Raw genomic sequence first — 20369 nt, 5'->3', positions numbered from 1 at the left:
AGTAGTCCCAATATTGACACAATGTGGACAGAATCGGTGTAAATGTTGTTCCACTGGTGTTAATCAATGGGTCAATATTTGTTAAAACTACAAGTAGATTGAATAATAAGAAAAGTAATATGAGATGTTGAGGAGTTATATTAGATAAAGAGAATTCTGTTGATTGTTCTTCTATAAGACACCCCATATTAGATTGAGTTAATAAAGATAGGTTCATGTAGTACTTGAGGGATTAAAATGATCAATTTGTTTCCTTTGTCTGAGCCAGTCTGTCTAATTTTATGTAAAATGATTTATAAGATATGTTTCCATGAACTGTATCTGAGTTTAACCTGCTGTAATGTTCATTAATTAAATACAGTGCATTGTGGACTCTTGTGTGCCTAATTGTCTGTTTGTCAATTTTACATCCACCTTTTTGCTGTTATTTACTTGACTTACACGGTGCACTGGATAAACCCAATATCGTAAATCCATCCATTTGTAAGACCTACAATTAATTTACCACAGAAAATTGACCACAAAATTTATTAATCAAAGGTTGTATTATTCTAAAATGTCATTGATTGTTTAACAATGGTAATTTTCTCTGTGACATAACTATAGTTATTGTGACAGATGAGCTTACTAATTTGGAAATGATTAAAACTGAGAGGGCAAAGTATGTAAATATCAAATACCAAAACTAGTCACCAACATATTTAAACCTGTAGTTGGTAAGCACAGTTTGTCATCACAGGATGTGAAGCTGCTATACAGGTTCTGAGTTGTTCTATTTCCATCTTGGCACGTGGCTGATGATATATCCATTGATTGACAAATGACAAGTCATAGAAAAAAAGAATGGTTCCAGGCTCTGAAATAGCTTAGAAAGACGAAACAAATTAAGTCCTATTGAATAAAAGAAGTTGAGATAAATCATATACAGAAGGGATCTCCAGGGTAACTTACAGGGGCTCTTTTCACAAAAAATCTAAAGACTGAATTTACTGGAAAGTCATATGCCTTTCAGTAGAACTTATGATATTTTTAATCATAAGTTTTTTGTGAAAAGAGTGGCTTGTGTTGATACAATATGTCAAGCCCTTGTCCCTTGAAACTGTAATTCCTATATCTATTGTGTATAATGAACCACCACCTAACATTGTAAAAAGCAGTAATGGCAAGTCTTAGAAAGTTAAAAATCCTATCAGTTTTAATAACTAACTAAGGTTTTGATCTTTTAAAAGGATTTAGTTCTCATATATGAATCTGTCTTTTACAAAGTTTATTCAGGATAAGAAGCCATTTCATAATTTTCTAATATCTTTTTTAGAGAATCTGAGACTGTATCTGTCAAAAAGACAGTAGTACTCATGAAATATTAATTTAGTTAATTGGAATGCCAGTTAAAACAATTGTTTGTGTGAAGATAAACCATAAAAAGACTGGTAACAATCAAGTTTTTTGTGATTTTGACATTCTTGCTTACTGTGCCAATATAATGTTTTAAATGATCAAAGGAGAAATGATGGAATACAAGTAATTAATGATATAGACGAAGAAAGTTCTTCAAACGTTAAAGTGAAATACATTTAAAAACATCCCATGACATAGTGCTATTTGTTTTAATTCCCTTTACTTTGTAAGGAAACAACTGTAATGGCTTTCCTCCATATAGGAAGCCAGTGAGATCATCTTTAAGTGTTGAGTCAATATATGTGACTTAGTCAGTGCTATTATTATGCTATCATTAACTAATTGTTGATAATAATGAAATAATTATTAATGACACTTTACATTAAATGTTGAAACTGGATACTATGAGGTTTTTTATGCAGTTCTGTTGCCTTAAGTGCTAAGCTTTGTCATTTTATGATTCATATTTGATGACAATAATTTCCAGGAACTGTCACAATATTGTTTCTTTTAATATTATTTTTTTTTGCATGTAGGGCAAAACTGGCTTCTGTGACTAACTAGAAATAATTTGGTCAGTTTTGCTCCAGTTTTAAGTTCACATTATAGTACTAATGTTTTCCCCAGGAAGTAACACATATTGTTGGATTCATCATCATTATATTGACATTTTTTTTCTTTTTGATATGATTGATTACAAATTGTTTTCTAAACAACTGTTCAGAAGTAAAGTACCGATAGCAGAGGATCTTGTCATTCAAATGTTCAGTCATTCAGCCAAAGTTTGCATGTTCATCAAGTACTGTTAGTTTTCTAAAAGTATTATTGGCCTTGCTCTCTGAGTTTCGGAAGGAGTGTTAAACACTAACTAATTCTGCGTAAAAAAGTTAAATGGAGTATAAATTGTATCTGTCCATTAGCCTATGAACAGGATACGATAAAGATCTTCACAATCAACTTTGTCAATAATGATATTAGAAGTACATGAAAAGGACATTTAAAATTCAAAGTATCTGAAAGTTCAGCTTACGCTGAAAACAAGATCATTTTTTTTTTGCTTTCTTTTCCTATCTCACTCTCTCTTTCTCTCTCTTTCTCTGTAAAGAAAGATTATAGAATTCTATAAAAACATTCAACATTTTTTGTATTATTTAAGTATATACAAGAAGAAGGTTGGGTCACCTCTTGTATTAATGTAAATGGTTTTTATTCAAATGTTTTAAAAGAATGTATGAACACAAGGATGTACATTAAAATCATCAAAAGTACTTTTCTTGTCAACCACCCACAACAACTTTATGTAATGTTATAAATCAATTTTAGGGCCATAAAAATATTCCCTGTAAGAAAATGACAGATTGGAATTTTTTTCTTCAATAGTTTAACCTTCATTACATTGATGAATTCTTCAATGTATAAAGTTATAGCATGATCAGGTCTTTTTAGATTAATAAAAATTTCTGGGGGTGGGATGGATTTTTTTCCTGCAAACACTAGGCATAGGGGGATTAATAATTAAATGTAATGTATGTATAGAAAAGAGAAACCCATTTTGACGCCAGTTTGAAGGAGGATACTTTTCATCATCCAAACAGTAATATTATACTAACTTGTCAGAAGCAATTGGCAGCTTTTTAAAAATGTAAATTCAATTTTACATATGGAGAAAAAATTGCAATACATGTTGAGTTTCTTGTTCCCCTTTTTTCCTTGTACTTTTATCCATCCATAATCTATCATTGGATAAAAACTACCACTAGAAAATGTTTTAATAAATTCTCATTTATAATAAGATACAGATTTTCTTCAGTAAACCAATACATGTCAGATTTATGTTATAAACAATTACAATAAATATTTTGATTAAATCAATTAGCTGTTAATCATGAAGATACCATGACAGATCTTAGTAGCTCAGTGAGAGATATCTTGTAGGGTTATCTCCTAACACTATTTTATCTTCTCTTCAAGTTTTAAAACATTTTAATCATCACACTTTATTTATTAGTGATGAAGGTTTGTGATTTCAATCAAATCTGGTACCCCTACCTGGGCTTAACAAATGACTATTAATTCACATACTTATCTAGCAAATAAAATGAAATTTATAAAGTACAAACCAAGTCTGGTCCTGTCATACTCATCATTATTCTCTGTATCTGAACAAGTATATGTTTTATGTAGTTGAGTCTTCGGAGAATAATTAATGTTAGAAATACAGTCTAAAGATTGGTGCTATAATATTTTATAAGTTTTATTCTATAAGTATTATAGTCCAGATATAAAGCTGCCTTTGCTTTGGGTCTATATAGTACAGTGAATGAGACAAAAGTTTATTTAACCAGTATATTCAATTGTCATAAACAAATGCCATCTTTATATCTGGTCAGATAAGTTATAAATAACAAAAGGAAAGTGTAACATTTGTCAGACATGCATTACAACTTCCCACCCGTACCTAATACAAAGTGTTATATCTATGTCTGCATTGGTGCTGACCCTCACATTACTTAACACCACAAATGTCAGGGAAATAAGTTATTTAAGAATTTAACACGTTATACCTGTCTATACTATTACTACTCTGAATAACCACTTTCTGAAGCAATTAATTTGTCTGTAAAATTATGATTCAAAGCAAGTTATTGCCCTTGTTAGAGTACAAGTTCATGGATAAACAGAGTAAATATGTAAAAGCCTCTTATTCTAACATGTGTTCCTGACTATAAACCAGTATTACTTCCCAGTATGGAAAAGTCAAAACTAATCTTCACATCAATCAATTTAATAGTACAAACTTACTTAACTTACTTAATATAGTATTTAACATGATGCATTTATATGGGATGGGAAGTCCATGCACAGAAATATGATTACAATCATTTTTCTTTTGAACAACATTTTATGAATTGAAACAAATAATGAAATATTTTCCTTCATTATTTCATCTCTGAAGACAGAATATCTAAATACCAAATGGTATCAATCAGTAAACTTTGAACACCAATTCTTATTCATAAAAAAATAAAAATTGAAAATTTGTATGTGCTAATTTTCATACAAAAAGTTGAGATATATTAATAGATAAACATGAAGTCTCTATACTCTCTGATACTTCCTTACTAACATCAATGATAACTTACCTCAAATCATTATAATCACAATCCTAGAATGGCAGAGTTTAGTGTAAATTTTACACAAGTACACTTCACTATAATCGCCACCTGTCAAATAGTACAAAAAAACAACAACCGTAGCTGGCTTGCCATTGATCTGTTAACATGGTATCCCATAGTTCAATGATTATCATAGGCATACCACGTCTTTATCTAACTTCTGTGTACACGGATTATCCTAACTTTGTCAATTCTCTCTCTTTTAGATAGTTCCGATGAACAATCAACATCATTCATGTGGAATTTTACTTATTTAGAAGAATTTTTGTGGAAGAGAAAAGATAACAAAATTTTAAAGGTAAGTTTTTTTTATTTTTGATTGTTGATAAGATTTGTGAATGAATTATTGAGTTGTAACTTATTGAACCTCCAGGTAACCGACATGTATAATTAAAGGTAAATAAAAAAAGGTAAGCAGATTTATAATTAAAATTTACTTTAATCATCGGAAATTATTGCAGGTTGTAGATAACTAAGGTCAGATTATATTTTTACATTTATTGAAACATTTTAAACAAGGATAACTTTTTCAGTTAGACTTTTAATACAGTAAGTAAAATATTACTCAAATTTTTCAAAAAGGAAATGTATTTGTCAGTTAAAATAAATATATAAAGAGACTTCCAAGGGGCATGAAATATTTTTATATGAAATAAATTTCTAAAGTGGTTCAAGACTAAAAATTTATTATAAAATGTAAAATGGGTTGACAAATAATATGTATATACTTGAATCATATAAATAAAAAAATACATAGTATATTGAAGGAGTAAATCATTTCATTCATTTCATTTTGTTAACTATAAAGATAAAAGTTATGGATGGCTAAACAACTCAAAGACCATCCTGTTTACCTTAAAAAACCTTTTAAAGAAATATATAAAAATTTATAATACAGAAAAGAATGACATACTGTTTGCTATGACATTTTTGCAATTATTTGTTGATTAATTCTCATCTAGATAACACTTGGACAATAATATATGACATGATTTTTGTACTTAATCTAAATATCAGTACAACAATGTTAAATCTGCAAATTTACATGATTTTTGTATGCACATATATTCTTTAATAACAAACTGTTGCCATTTGATATAGATTTTTTGTTAAATATACATGAAAATTTATAACCCATGATAAAAAAAAAAGGATAACATGTATTTTCATTCAAAATTCAGCATACAAATATAGATCACAAAAATTTCAGTATTTATTCATAGAAAATGATTGCAAATATAGAAAGTAAACTTAAAAACTCTTTTAAGGAATTAAAAAAATGAATGGTCAAGTTAGATTGCATTAAATGTTTGAAATGACATTTTATAAAGAAACAAAATATATAAAGCATACAAGTTAGTAATGATTTTGTCCTTGCATCTTTTTTGTTGTCTTGTTAGATAAATTGATCACGGTTATGAGTCATGTGCTGTAAAATCATTATCCATCTATATTTTGAGATTAAATTAATTATTTCAAAAAGGACTTAACTAATTTTTTCCTGTTTTCTGTAATGTAATTCTGTATGCACAGTTTTGGTCATTGCACAGTGTAAAATAATGAGACATGGTATGATTGTCTATGTGACAACTATCGGTAGACCAATACATTAAATACAGTAGAACAAATAACAAATGTGAAAGGGGACAATAAAGAGGAGGTCTTACTCACTAGAAAACAACTTGCAACTGTAAAACATAAGGGCAAGATCATATCTTTTAACACTACTGAATACAAAATCAACTTTCAAGTAGTCTTGTTGCCAATTATTGTGTGTAGGATGACAATTTATTAGCAGGTTAAGTATTTTGAACTTGCTTTCAGTAACTGCTTTTTTATGATTTGATTTAGAATTGTGTACTCAGGTTGCTGTGTGTTCTTTTTGTCAATTAAGCTAATGCCAGTCAAAGTTTAAGACAAACACTATTTTCAGATCTGATTTATATTGTTCTTCTGTTTTTCTATGTGCCTTTTGTTTTTTAAGCTCATGAAGTATAAAGATCTATAAACATTAGAGGTATGATTGCTATAAAGACTGTCTACTTCTATTCCTACATATGTTCATGTGACTGTCCAAAGCCTGCATATCTTGTGCAGACAACTGTTGTTGAACACTGTTTGTTAACCTCTATATATTTTTCAGTTTAATGAGGTTTTTGGAAATCATTATAATGTTTCTAGAAATCATCTTGAATGCTTAAGGAGGGTCGCGGATACAAAAATTTTGGCAAAGAATTGAACATTTGTTTTTTCATTATGAATTCTATTCATTACACTATTAGTTATATTTTTATGATATGATACAAAAATTTACCCAAAAAATCAGTTCTGTTCGGCCCCAGATGACGTTTAAAATGTTTGTACATGTATCATTGATTTTTCTATTAGATATAAGATAAAGTTCATTTATAGAAAAAATTAGCGAAATCTTATATTAAATAAAAAAAAAAAATTTAGACCCGCGAGCCCCCTTAACTGGTTGATAAGTTATTTATTTCTGTACATGTATTACAAACTAATTTCCCCCTTGTTATATTTATTATAAATAGACGCTGTTTTAAAATAAAATAACCCTATTAAGTTTGTATATGACACTAGTATGGGGCTCATTAATGAGACCTCTTGGGTTATTCAGGACCTACAGGAGACCAGTACTTCTTTCATCTTTTCCTGATTAGAATCTTGAGTTTATTTTTTAAAACAATAGAGGATGACATTTAGGAGACACATTATACCAACCAGATTTGGATGATATCTATCTGGTTATGAATATCATTAATTGGATATTACCATCAACTTTATGAATCAAGGATTTTTATTTCAGCCCATGGCACCACTTTAATGTCATGTAATAGACAATGATTTTGCATATTAATTTTAATATATCATATTTTTAGGAGTGATTTTGTAAAATTTATGGAGGCTATGGTTTGATTTTTATTGTTAGTATAAATTATTACATGTATGTGGAATTTTGAAGTTTAAGATATTAATTGCATATATACATAACACAAAAATTTGGTTTAACCAATGCTAACTTTTGATTTTGGTGGACCATACATATTGACTGAAAAAATGTGGTTTATAAAGGCTTATACCTTGAAGTTAAAAAGATGATTTTGAAACTTTGGTAGTATGGTTCAATTGTGGTTATTTGTGACAGGAAAAGTCATTGTAGCCATATTGCGAAAAAAAACTCTATGTAAAATAGTGACTGTCAGCCCAATGGAATTTCCTTTTACTTTACAGAAAAGTTGTTCTTATATTAACATTATAACATTTAGAAGAGATTTTATCAAAATTGCATAACAAGATGTATGATTTATTAGAAAAAGATGGAGGTTTTTGGAGCTAAGCCTTTAAAAGAGACATGATAGAATAGCAAATCACATCATCATACAATTAGCAGTGATAAAGTACCAATCTGATGACAAAATAATGTAAGAAGATTTCATTCCTAAACCTTAGCTGTAAAACATCATCAGAAAGTACATCTGACAAATGTCACTGAGTTTACTTCTCCACCGTTTACAAACTTAACATTCTTACTAATAAAATGAAAAGGAATCAGTTAAATATCATTGAAGATAAAGAAATTGATCAAGACAAAATGGTTATACATATATGGACTCATGGTCTATACATATATGGACTAATCGTCTATACATTTATGGAATCATGGTCTATACATTTATGGACTCATGATCTATACATTTATGGACTCATGATCTATACATATATGGACTCATGGTCTATACATCTATGGACTCATGGTTTATACATTTATAAACTCATGGTCTATACATCTATGGACTCATGGTCTATACATCTATGAACTCATGGTCTATACATTTATAAACTCATGGTCTATACATCTATGGACTCATGGTCTATACATTTTTAAACTCATTGTCTATACATCTATGGATTCATGGTATATACACCTATGGACTCATGGTCTATACATGTATGGAATCATGGTCTATACATGTATGAAATCATGGTCTATACAGTTATGGACCCAAGGTCTATACATCTATTAACTCATGGTCTATACATCTATAAACTCAGTCTATACATCTATTGACTCATGTTCTATACATTTATAAACTCATGGTCTATACATCTATGGATTCATGGTCTATACACATATCAACTCATGGTATATACATGTATGGACTCATGGTCTATACATGTATGGACCCAAGGTCTATACATGTATGGATGCATTGTCTATACATGTACGGACTCATGGTCTATACATGTATGGACTCATGGTCTATACATGTATGAACTCATGGTCTATACATTTATGGACCCAAGGTCTATACATCTATTAACTCATGGTCTATACATCTATAATCACATGGTCTAAACATCTATGGACTCATGGTCTAAACATTTATGAACTCATGGTCTATACATCTATGAACTCATGGTTTATACATTTATGGACTCATGGTCTATACATCTTTGAACTCATGGTAAATACATCTATGGACATGGTCTATACATCTATAAACTCATGGTCTATACATTTATGGACTCATGGTCTATACATTTTTGAACTCATGGTCTATACATTTATGAACTCATGGTCAATACATCTTTGAACTCATGGTCTATACATTTTATGGACTTATGGTCTATACATTTATGAACTCATGGTCAATACATCTTTGAACTCATGGTCTATACATTTTATGGAATTATGGTCTATACATTTATGAACTCATGGTCAATACATCTTTGAACTCATGGTCTATACATTTATTGACTTATGGTCTATACATTTATGAATATGGAATCGTGAAGGAATCAAAGGTCTATACATCTGTGAAATTTTGTTCTTTTAAAGTCCATCGAATCACTGTTCATTACGAAACTAACCAAAACAGGTGACAAACAAATATTTTATACCCCCCTAAAAAGATAAAATAATCATTTATAACTTATCTGTTAATTGATTACATTGCATCCTTTATCTACCTAAGGTCAAGTTTAATCCTGGTCATTGATGTGACCTCAGATAAAATATAGGTACAATTATAAACATGTCAGTGCTCAATAATCTCTCATATATATTTTATTTATCACTTTGAACAGATTAGATCATCATTGTAATATTTGCTAATGTATAAATACTTCAGATAACATTGTTAACAGAGGTAGGACTGTTGCATATGTATTTTGTAAAAACATTTCCCAAAAATCTTACTTATTAGGTCAAGGCTTTTATAAACTCATACTGGGTGTCAGGGAATATCAGTCATCCCTACCCTTTGTTTATTATTCAATTAAGTATAGAAGGGGGTTATATTATCTCTAGATTTGTGGTTTTTACACACCCACCTTTTGATCATGTGGTTAGGAAATGAAATAGTCTGTATTTGATGTAGCTTACTACTAAGTGACTCCCCTTTATTTAATTTTCATTTTTAGCTCCCTGTTCCTTTTCTGTTGGTTTCTATTTTCTGTCCCAAGTAATTTCCTTTATTTCCTATTAAGAGAGAAGTTGTTAGAAAGGTATGGTTGAGAGTTAAGTAAGGTGACAGTTTACTGCATGATATTCCAGTCTATACTTATGATTTAAATGACAGATTGAATAAGATAGTTTTATTTGTTATGATAACCACCTGATGACAAATTATCAAATCAGTCAGGTCGCTGGCCTTCTATTTAACAATCTGGAGTGGGTAGTATTGTTAAATGACAAAAGAGATATCTATATAGCTCTCTATCCTAACAAACCCTAAGACATCTTCCTCGGAGTGGTGACTAGTTAGAAGTTCTCCATGTCTGATATGTAAATTAAGTTTGACGAAGCAGATAGTCTACCATAAGTGTTTACCTACCACATATCTACATGCCATAGTCAGCCTGTTGACCAAACAATTAAAAATTGTAAATATTTGAAGAGTGTGTTTCTTGTACTTTGATATTGTGCCATATGAATTTGAATTTGTATGTTTAATATTTCTGATTTGACATCTGATGCAGGGTGAGTTACAAATCATAACTAAATTGTTACATGAATAAAATCATAGAATAAAATCATATTATAGGGAGATGTAAGCATTTTCGGCTGGTTTTTTCGTTGAAGGGAATATAGTTTTAAAAATTTTAAATGTTTAACTTTTGATTTTTGTCACCTCTGTATTTTTAAATCTAAGATATAAGATTTCATAGTTCAAAGGATAATGTGTGGTAGATAACAAAAAGAAAACAAAGCAAGAACACTAGGAGAAAGGTTTTGGAAGGTCAACAAACAGTCTTCCCTAATGTATTATTACTTAGCCATAGAAAGTTGGACCTTTACACTGTGCAATCAGGTGTTTTCCACCCATAAGCAGATACCCAAACAAAGTTTGTACTTTATACTGCTTCCTGCTCACAGGTATCCCTCCCCTACCATTAAGGAGGGCCCTGATCCCATAATTCCAGGCTTAAAATCCTGAAATCCCGAAATTTCGGGGCTTAAAAATACGAATTCCCGAAGTCACAAAGTAGGAAAAATAGAATTCCCAAATCCCGAAAGGGTCAATCCCGAAATCCTGAGCTGAAAAACAACCTATCCCAGAGTCCCGATAAAGGTCCTATCCCCCCTCATTAAGTTATGTAAATATATAAAGAAAGCACCATAAGATATGATAAAAGAGTATGATTTTATCAAGAACATAAAAAACTGAGGAGGTGAAAGGGATGTTCAACCTCATTAAATATGATATAAATCAGAACAGAAATTAGATAAAATTTGGAATAGTTCTCAAAAATGATGTAAAAATTGTAACATTAAAATATAGAAAAGAATAAAATGTACACATGTTTAACAAAGTTGTAAAAAACCAAGATAAATAATATCCCAGTGACATGATGATACGTCAATCGATTTACACTGGCGACCTTCTTATACAAAACACCTGATACGATTCACTGGTGCAGTCAGTTTTATGAGTACACATTTTAGATTGAAGTAAAAAACTCATCAAACAAATACTTGTGATCATTGTAAAACCTCGTATTTACGTAATTAGATAAATCTTCATAGGTAGTTTGTTTTTTGTTTTATTTCAAAGACATATTTTCCCCAATTCTAAATATTATAAATTTTATGAGCTGCAGGAACATCATATACCTTGATCATTTTTAGAGAAATTTAAAAACTTAATGATGTTAGAATTTAGTTAACCCGATGTTTAAGAATGATCATGGAAAGACTTTTGTTAATTACCCAAGGTTATGTAATGATCGTTAAGACAGTTGTCATTAGGTAGTGTTAATGATGTAATTTAAGAGGTGTAACTCTATTTTTTCAACACTAATGAAGCACAATTTAATACTCTCATATTATTTGGTACTTTAAACATGAAGAGATATTCTTCTGATTTTTTGGTAAATGTTATTTTAATTTAAGGCATTCGATTGTTGTCATGGTAATTTGAATATTTCTTTTATGGCTTTTTAATTGAACCTTATTATAAGTACTTTCTCTATTTTGTTTTATTGAATACATGTATCAGAAAGTTGGAAAAAAGGACAAAATTTGATGAATAAAAGTGTGATTATAAGAATTTGGACAATCAAGTGTTACACAGTTGTAAAGGCGTTTTTATTGGAACTTAATGCCGTAAGACAGTGGTTTCTTATCAAACAAAAAGAAATGATCATTTCTGGTATAATTGTTATTTTTTTTATAGCTGTATTATTAATAGAAGTAAATTATCGTCTATAAATAGTTGATTATAATGCTATAACAGATTGAATGTGGCAAGTTGATCATATGTAAATGTCAGAGTAGATACTGTGTTTCTTACGTATCATTCACTGGGATTGGGCCAGACACAAAAATATAGCATCAAGTTCAAATTATGTGCTGTAGCTCAGTCTAGTTTTCTCTCTCCAATTCTTCCTATGATGAAAATATATAGAGGATACACTCAAGTTCAATGTGCTAAGACTGGTTGAACTCAAGTCCAACAAATGTCACCAGTTTGGAACCCTTCAAACACAAAATGTGTTGTAGGTCTATCTGAAGGTCTTCCTCTATTAAGTCTTTGTAGTTGGTCTTTTGAATATTATTTTCTGGTAATTTATTAAACAAAGAATATATAGTAGGTCTTCTACCTAAGCATTTCAAAGTTCTGAAAGGCACTGTGGTTTTGAGAATGTTTATTTGTTTTCACTGATTTTTATGTTAGATAGAAATCTCTGTAAACACACCTCTCCCCTTCTCCCCAACCAACCAACCATTTATTTGTACCTCTCCGAAGCTGATGATGAGGATTGGTAGTTGTATTATTTTTTCATTCATCATAGCTTTGATTCAGAACTCTTGACTTTTCATTATGTCTGTCAGGTCTTTTCTTAAGTCCCTAAGCTGACCATTATGGTTAGAGTTTTACTAAATCATGAAGACTTTTAAGGTTTTATATTTCAATCTAGATAACTTTTGTTATATGATAAGAATTTTGTCTATAATGGTCTTGAAAAGATAGAATGACATTAAAGACCTTAGTTAGTTTTTCTTCCCAGAAGACTATAAATAAAATGTTTGATAGGATTAAATATGCAATTTATTATTTCATAATGTCCCGAAATTGTCTGGAATAATTTCCTACCTTTTCAGTAAAAAAAATAAATATATGTTACTGGTAAATCAATGTTTAACCCTAACTTAGTGACAGTATTGTTTTCTTTGTCTGATGTGTCATTAGATTTGAGCTTTCAATACTAAATCTATTACCTGCAAATACCATTTTGATTCACTTCTAATTTGATTGTTCCCTAATGTTCAATTGTCTTTAGTTAAATATTTGGTATTGTTTTATTGTGCAGTATGTTTATATATGTGTAAATTAATAGATTGACAATGAGGCTTTCAGACTTGGAGTCTGTCAGCTACAGCTTTATTAATAAATATTTTATTTAAAAGATGTTCTTGCTGAAATGTCCTTCAATAAAAAAATCTTTAATTTAAGAATTCTGTTATTGAAAGGTCCCAAATCTTGTCTAAAATATTGAATAGATGAAGAACGGTATGATGGAATCTCTGTAAGTTTGCATGGGACAATAATAACTAGAGGTCTAGATTCACTGGAAATTAAATTTATATCAGTAATATGCAGACTGCTATTATATAAAAAGGTACGAGAAGCATATAGGAGCTACTGGAATGTAACAAACATTTTACATGTAGGTTGATTGAAAGACAGATACAAGTTTCTTTACTAAACACAACATTCCGTTCATCTGTCTGATACTGTGGTCATGTGACAATTATTGTTTTCAGGAAGGTGAACAGTTTGTAAGCTTAGTATAAAAGATATGCTGTATTTATGTGGACAATATTTTTATGGAAGGAGGTTAATGTAGACAAATATTAAAAAATTCATGTTGATAATTTAGAAATCATTCTGTTTTTTTTTACTTTATCAGTTAATTTGTAATCTGCAAAAATGATATTTCAGTATCATTCTATTTAGGAATCTTTGGAATGATGAAATATCTTAGTGAGGATCAGTATCATGACTATCATCACTCTTTTGTTTTAAAAACTAAATTCATTAGTGTTAGAAGGAACTGATTTTAGAATATGAGCTGTGTCGAATAGAAATCAATTTTATGCCAGTGCACATATACATGTACATGTATAAGGTTTAATTGATTTTGGAACATTTAAATACAAAATAAATGATGAATGTTGGTCAGAAGTTTTGTACGGGTGTAGGGGTCTTATGATTTAATTTTCAAACAGCTACAGACTTTGCATATAGAACTTTTCAACCTGAAATAGGTTTACAGATGTGTTGATAATTTAAATTTGAATAAGGTCAATTTCTATTCCACATGTACACAGCTCCTATGTAACAAAAGCATTGTTTCTGACATGTATTACAAACTTCAAACAATGTTAAACATTTAACATAGAAAGTGTGAAATATAAATCACTGGGTGGTTTCTTGACATTTTTATTAATCCTGTTTTAAATTCATGACATAAAATGAACTTTATTTAAATTTAGATAAACATTTTGTTTTTGAAGTGTTTCAGGACTTTAATCCACTTGAAAGAAAGTTTTTATAGTATTAAGACATGTATAGAAGATAAAGTATTGTCATCAGACCTTCTGTGTATCTGTTCCTTGTCAACAAATCTCATGTAAATATAGCCCATGTCAACTTTGTACAATAAATGACTTCTGTTCAAACGTTTTGTAAGAAGTTTTGTTTTCAGCATGAAATGAAGGGTTTTGCTGCCAGTGAGTCACAGTATATAGAAGAGCTGTTGTACTCTTAACTTATAGGTCATGCTTTTAATTATTTAGTTTTAAACTTACTTAGCCTACATTGGGCCATGTGAGCTTTTCTCAATCTTTTCTTCTGAACCTACAGAGCCAAATGAACTAATCTCTACCACAATTATCCTTGTGGAATAATAGCTTTCAAAAATGTGTTTAATGATCCCGCTTACCAACCAATATAGCCACCAAAGATAACAATAGACCATGTGGGTAAAACACAAGTATTGTCCATTTTCCTTTAAACAGTTATAACTCACAATGTCAAGTTCTTCTTACTGTTCATTTTGATCAGGTATGTAAAAAGAAAACTTATAGAAATCACCATTTCATTACACTTTATTTGCAATTTTGCAAACCGCCAGTTGAGCAATACAAGCTGCCTGGAGCCTTTGGGTTCAAATGCTGACTATATTTCATAAATTTAAGTAAAAAATTGACTGTTAATGGTTTTTTTGTTATTTTGTTTTTTGTTCATCTTTATCATTAATCTATTTATTTTTCCCAACAATATCCTTTATTATTTATCTCAGACAAAATTGAAAACCAATCAATAGAAGTTATGGCCCTACAGACTTTTTATTGAGAAATAATAGAATAAAAATTGAATTGGAAATGAAAGTGGTCAAAATTGAGAGACTGAAGATGTTATAATTTTCCTAGTTTTTGATTCTCAGCCAAATGAACAGACAATGATAAATGATAAATAATATTTATAAAGATGATAGGAGATTGGTAAAACTTCATATTTGTGACTTATTATTGTTTTATCTCTCAATAAGTTTGACACTCACAGGAGGTCCTAGTACTTAATGGGGAGAAGAGGGTAAGAAAGCAATTAGTTGCTATGTTTTGGGTAAAATATTTTGAAATACGTGAGAAAATATAAGTTCGATAGTAATATCAGTGATTATCGATGATATAATATGAATAAAATGTTTCTTGAAAAGTCATTTCTTTCTGTTTAAGACAAAAACCACCTGTCTATGGTTAAAACCTTCCTTTCCATTGTTTGCCATCATTTTTATTTTTACCATTTACAAAAGTGTACCTAAGTCAACCATGTGACATAGCCTAACCATCATCTCATAGTTGAGTTTAGACTGTTTTATCAACACTGACCATATTAATATACATTGACCATGGTAATATACATTGACCATGGTAGTATACACTGACCATGGTAATATACATTGACCATGGTAATATACACTGACCATGGTAATATACATTGACCATGGTAATATACACTGACCATGGTAATATACACTGACCATGGTAATATACATTGACCATGGTAATATACACTGACCATGGTAATATACATTGACCATGGTAATATACACTGACCATGGTAATATACACTGACCATGGTAATATACATTGACCATGGTTATACTAACTTAGACCTGATGATGGTTATTCTAACTTAGACCATGGTTTCATTTTTACTAACCATGGTTATACTAACTTAGACCACGGTTATACTAACTTAGACCATGGTTATACTAACTAAGACCATGGTTATACTAACTTAGACCATGGTTATACTAACTTAGACCACGGTTATATTAACTTAGACCATGGCTATACTAACTTAGACCATACTAACTTAGACCATGGTTATACTAACTTAGACCATGGTTATACTAACTTAGACCATGGTTTCATTCACACTGACCATGGTTATCTACATTGACCATGGTCACACATTCACTGACTGTAGTTATATAAGCTTTGGCCATGGTTTTATTCATACTGCCCATGGTTATACTATTTTATACCATGGTTTCATGCACTCTGACCATGGTTATACACATTGACCATGGTTATCTACATTAACCATGGTTTCATTCATACTGACCATGGTTATACTAACTTAGGCCATGGTTTCATTCATGCTGACCATGGTTATACTAACTTAGATCATGGTTTCATTCAAACTGACCATGGTTATCTACATTGACCATGGTCACACCTGAGCTGACCATGGTTGGGTCTTTACTAACTTGCACTTTCTCTGTGTTATATTCCCAAATAAGGATAAAAAATCTCAAAAGAATTTCAGCTGAAAGAGTTCATGCTAAAATAACAAAGTATCTGCAAAAAATAATATGTTTTACAGTATATGATGTATTAACTAATAAAGAAAGTGAAGGATAAACCATTTATTAACAAAATTCAATAAAGCTCTTAATGTCTAACAGTCGATGTACATGTATATATATGCCTTTTTCATGTTGCACAAAAATCTTTTTGAGACAAACAAACCAATTAATCTGTCAATAGAAACTAAAGTGATCACCATTATTGTTGGACTGGTTCCCTCACTGTTCATATTTTGAATACTTATTGATTTTCTCCCTTTAATAAAGAGTAGATAAGTACCAGTGATGGATTAAGTCTGGGTTACTGAAGTAGCTAATATTGCCATAAAATGGTCCCTTAGGAAATATTGAAAAACAGCTAGCTTGTGGCAGACATGATAAAAGCTCTGAGATATATTACTTTATATAAAAGATATGGTCAAGTGGTCTGAAATTAGACTTTGTCCATCATGATAACATCAGAATTTCATAAGTTACCCTTGATTGCCTACAGATCAGCACTTCTGATATATAGATGAAATACATTTTAGATGTCTGCTAGAGAATGTGGTATGATTACAAAGGAGACAACTCTCCACAAGAGACCAAATGACACAGAAATTGACTACTATAGGTCATCATAAGGCCTTCAACAATGATCAAAGTCCATATGTATAGTCATGTTCATTTTGTTTATGTTGTAGTTTATTGTTGGGCAGCTGTCTAAAATAGCTTTTATCTCCATATAAAAAAAAATCATTTACTGAAGTTAAAGATAAAAATTGATTGAGAGACACTCATTTGATTATATTTGTTTTAACTGTATCATGAGCAATCCAACTTCATCAAAGCACTTCACAGAACTAATTTGTTGAAGTTTCTTTTTCTGCAAAAAGAATAAAAAGTTATTTAGTTTGGCCATGCTTTGACAGGAAGTGTGATTTATTGTGTAAAGCAATGACATTAGTAGTACAGATAGATGAGTTTTTGATGGAGATATCTGTCTGACCACTGATGACCAATTAGGTCCGTTTGATTTACTAATAGATGTAAATATTTGTAAATTGACCAAAGTAGAAAAGTAATTTGGCATGTCTACAAAGTAGATTTATTGCAAGACATTGTGCAGGATAAATGGACACCATTAAAAACTAAATATTTATACAGCTCTGGTTTTCAAGGTTCAGGTAATATATTTTATCCATAGATTTGTAAGTGGTCAGTTGGAGGTAAATGTCTGTTTGAATGAGTTATGCAGATATTACCATTTCTTCATCAATTTTTCATATAGTACGTGTGCAGGCACATCTTATTTTTGAGACATTTTTAATTTCACATAATTTGAAGATAACATAAATGCGTCTAATTATGTCACTTAGACCGACCTACATTTCACACTCATTGATTATGCTTAAATAAATTTCTACTTCAGGGCTATTAAAAGATACTATTTTAGTGATCATATCATTTTGTATAGGTCTGCATCTATGCAAAAGTTTCACACCAAAAGCAATTCGCACTAAAGTGCATTATTTTTTGTCTTTTTTTTATATATGATTTTATTTCTTAAATTTTAACATAAATCCATTGATTTGAAGCTTTTAAATGTTTTTAGTGGTTAATGACATAAGACATATGTTCAACAAAAATTAAGATCCAATATATTTTATGAAAGTTTCACCACTTGTATAACAAAAAACACTCACATACATATGTAAAAAACAATAAACATAAATTAACATTAAAACATCATTAGCTTTTATGATAAAACATATACTAGTGCCATTATATGAAGAATTTATCATGAGAGACTATTAAAACAATTCTTAACATAATTTTGAAATCTATAAAGAAATATTTAAGATTTAATTACATTATCAGCTTTAAGTAGATAAGATACAATTAAATTTGTACTTCAAAATATTGAAAATATTGAAGCAAGTTATATATAAATAAGGCTGTTAGTTTTCTGTAGCTTTTATAGCTGACTATGCCATATGGGCTTTGCTCATTGTTGAAGACCATACGGTGACCTATAGTTGTTAATGTTCTTTGTCATTTTGGTCTCTTGTGGACAGTTGTTTCATTGGCAATCATACCACATCTTCTTTTTTATATTAATCAGTTTTTGATGTTTTTAATGTTGTAAGACAGGATGTAAATTACCTTTTTATTTTTGTCATTGTCTCGCCTGTCATAGTGGTGAGACATTGCTTTCCTATGCTATGTCATCAAGATTGAGGTCTGTGGTTAAAGTTCTTTTATATTGACATCAATTACTTTGAAAACCCTGTCCCAGTGGTTAAAAGGGGGGTTTGGTGGCTACAAACATGTTTAACCCTACCACATTCTTTATGCTACTGCCCCAAATCAGGAGTCTGTAGTTCAATGGTAATCGTTTGTGGGTTGCTCTCCATCTGTGTAAAAATTTATATTTCCCTAAAAAATATTGTGGATAGATTGCAATAGTACCACATCTCATTATTTTTGTATCTATGGAATTAAATGAAACTTGTACAGAAGCTTCTTCAATAATCAAGAAAAATAATAAAGCACCAGACAGAGTGATTTTTATTTTGAGGAATGTTAGTTGGTAACTAGATTTCATTTGGATTGACAATTATCTGCTTTCCTTCCTATATACTTAAATATATTACATACAAAGGACAATGGTTTGATAAATGAACTAAATCAACATCGCTAACAAAAAACTTTTGTTTTAAAAGTTTTAAATCTAGAATAAACATCTTAATGTAATTGCACTCAGTAACTTTATTTGTATAATTCAATATTTTTATCATGTTTTGTGCTATAAGCCATGTATTGACTAGCCTGTTCCATCAAATTTTGACAAATTTTGCATCATATTTCATGTTGGTGTCTGTAAAATTCATTAATTAAAAAATGGCATGGATTTCATAGATGCAGAGATAAACAATAATCGTTAATGATACACAAGAATTTGTAATCAATAATTAGTTCTTTATCTTTTTACTGGGATCAAATGAGTGTTTTATCTTATGGAATTTCTCATGATGATGTAAATATTACAATGAATAAACCAGTAAAATTGATTTCTGAGGTTTTAAGTTGGTTATTGTTTTAACACCTTGAGTTGCATTCTTATTGCATGTTTCCACAGTTTTGAGAATGTCTTATTTTGTTGTTTAAAGCTTTAAAATAGAGTAGCAAAACAAAAAAAATATATATAGCTGAAATAAATTAGGTATAGAAATAACACCAACTTACATTTTCCTGATCTTAAGAACTTAGCGTATCAGAGGTTAATTTAGCAGTTAATTAGATGATGAAATGAAGAGTTGCATTAAAGGTGTTCATCAACTGCTGTGAATAATATCTTTTAAGTTTTCATTAACAGAATGCCTCATTGGATGTTGATGGTTTCTAGAA

General features: G+C 30.0%; 2 protein-coding genes across 2 annotated transcripts in view; one reads left to right on the top strand and one right to left on the bottom strand.

Annotated features, from left to right (window-relative positions):
* The window catches only part of LOC134712720 (uncharacterized), a 90953-nt gene extending 86250 nt beyond the window's left edge, over window positions 1–4703 (bottom strand). The window contains exon 1 of the mRNA XM_063574548.1: window positions 4542–4703. The gene's annotated coding sequence lies outside the window, so the exon portion shown is untranslated. The remainder of the gene's footprint in view (window positions 1–4541) is intronic.
* LOC134712722 (uncharacterized) overlaps window positions 1–20369 on the top strand; it is a 95785-nt gene that overhangs the window by 34888 nt on the left and 40528 nt on the right. Inside the window, exon 4 of the mRNA XM_063574549.1 lies at window positions 4781–4872. Coding sequence (XP_063430619.1) covers window positions 4781–4872 — 92 coding nt within the window. The remainder of the gene's footprint in view (window positions 1–4780; window positions 4873–20369) is intronic.

This window comes from Mytilus trossulus, chromosome 3 (assembly GCF_036588685.1).
Source record: "Mytilus trossulus isolate FHL-02 chromosome 3, PNRI_Mtr1.1.1.hap1, whole genome shotgun sequence".
NCBI classification, from domain to species: domain Eukaryota; kingdom Metazoa; phylum Mollusca; class Bivalvia; order Mytilida; family Mytilidae; genus Mytilus; species Mytilus trossulus.
This window is presented reverse-complemented; position numbering and strand designations above follow the sequence as displayed.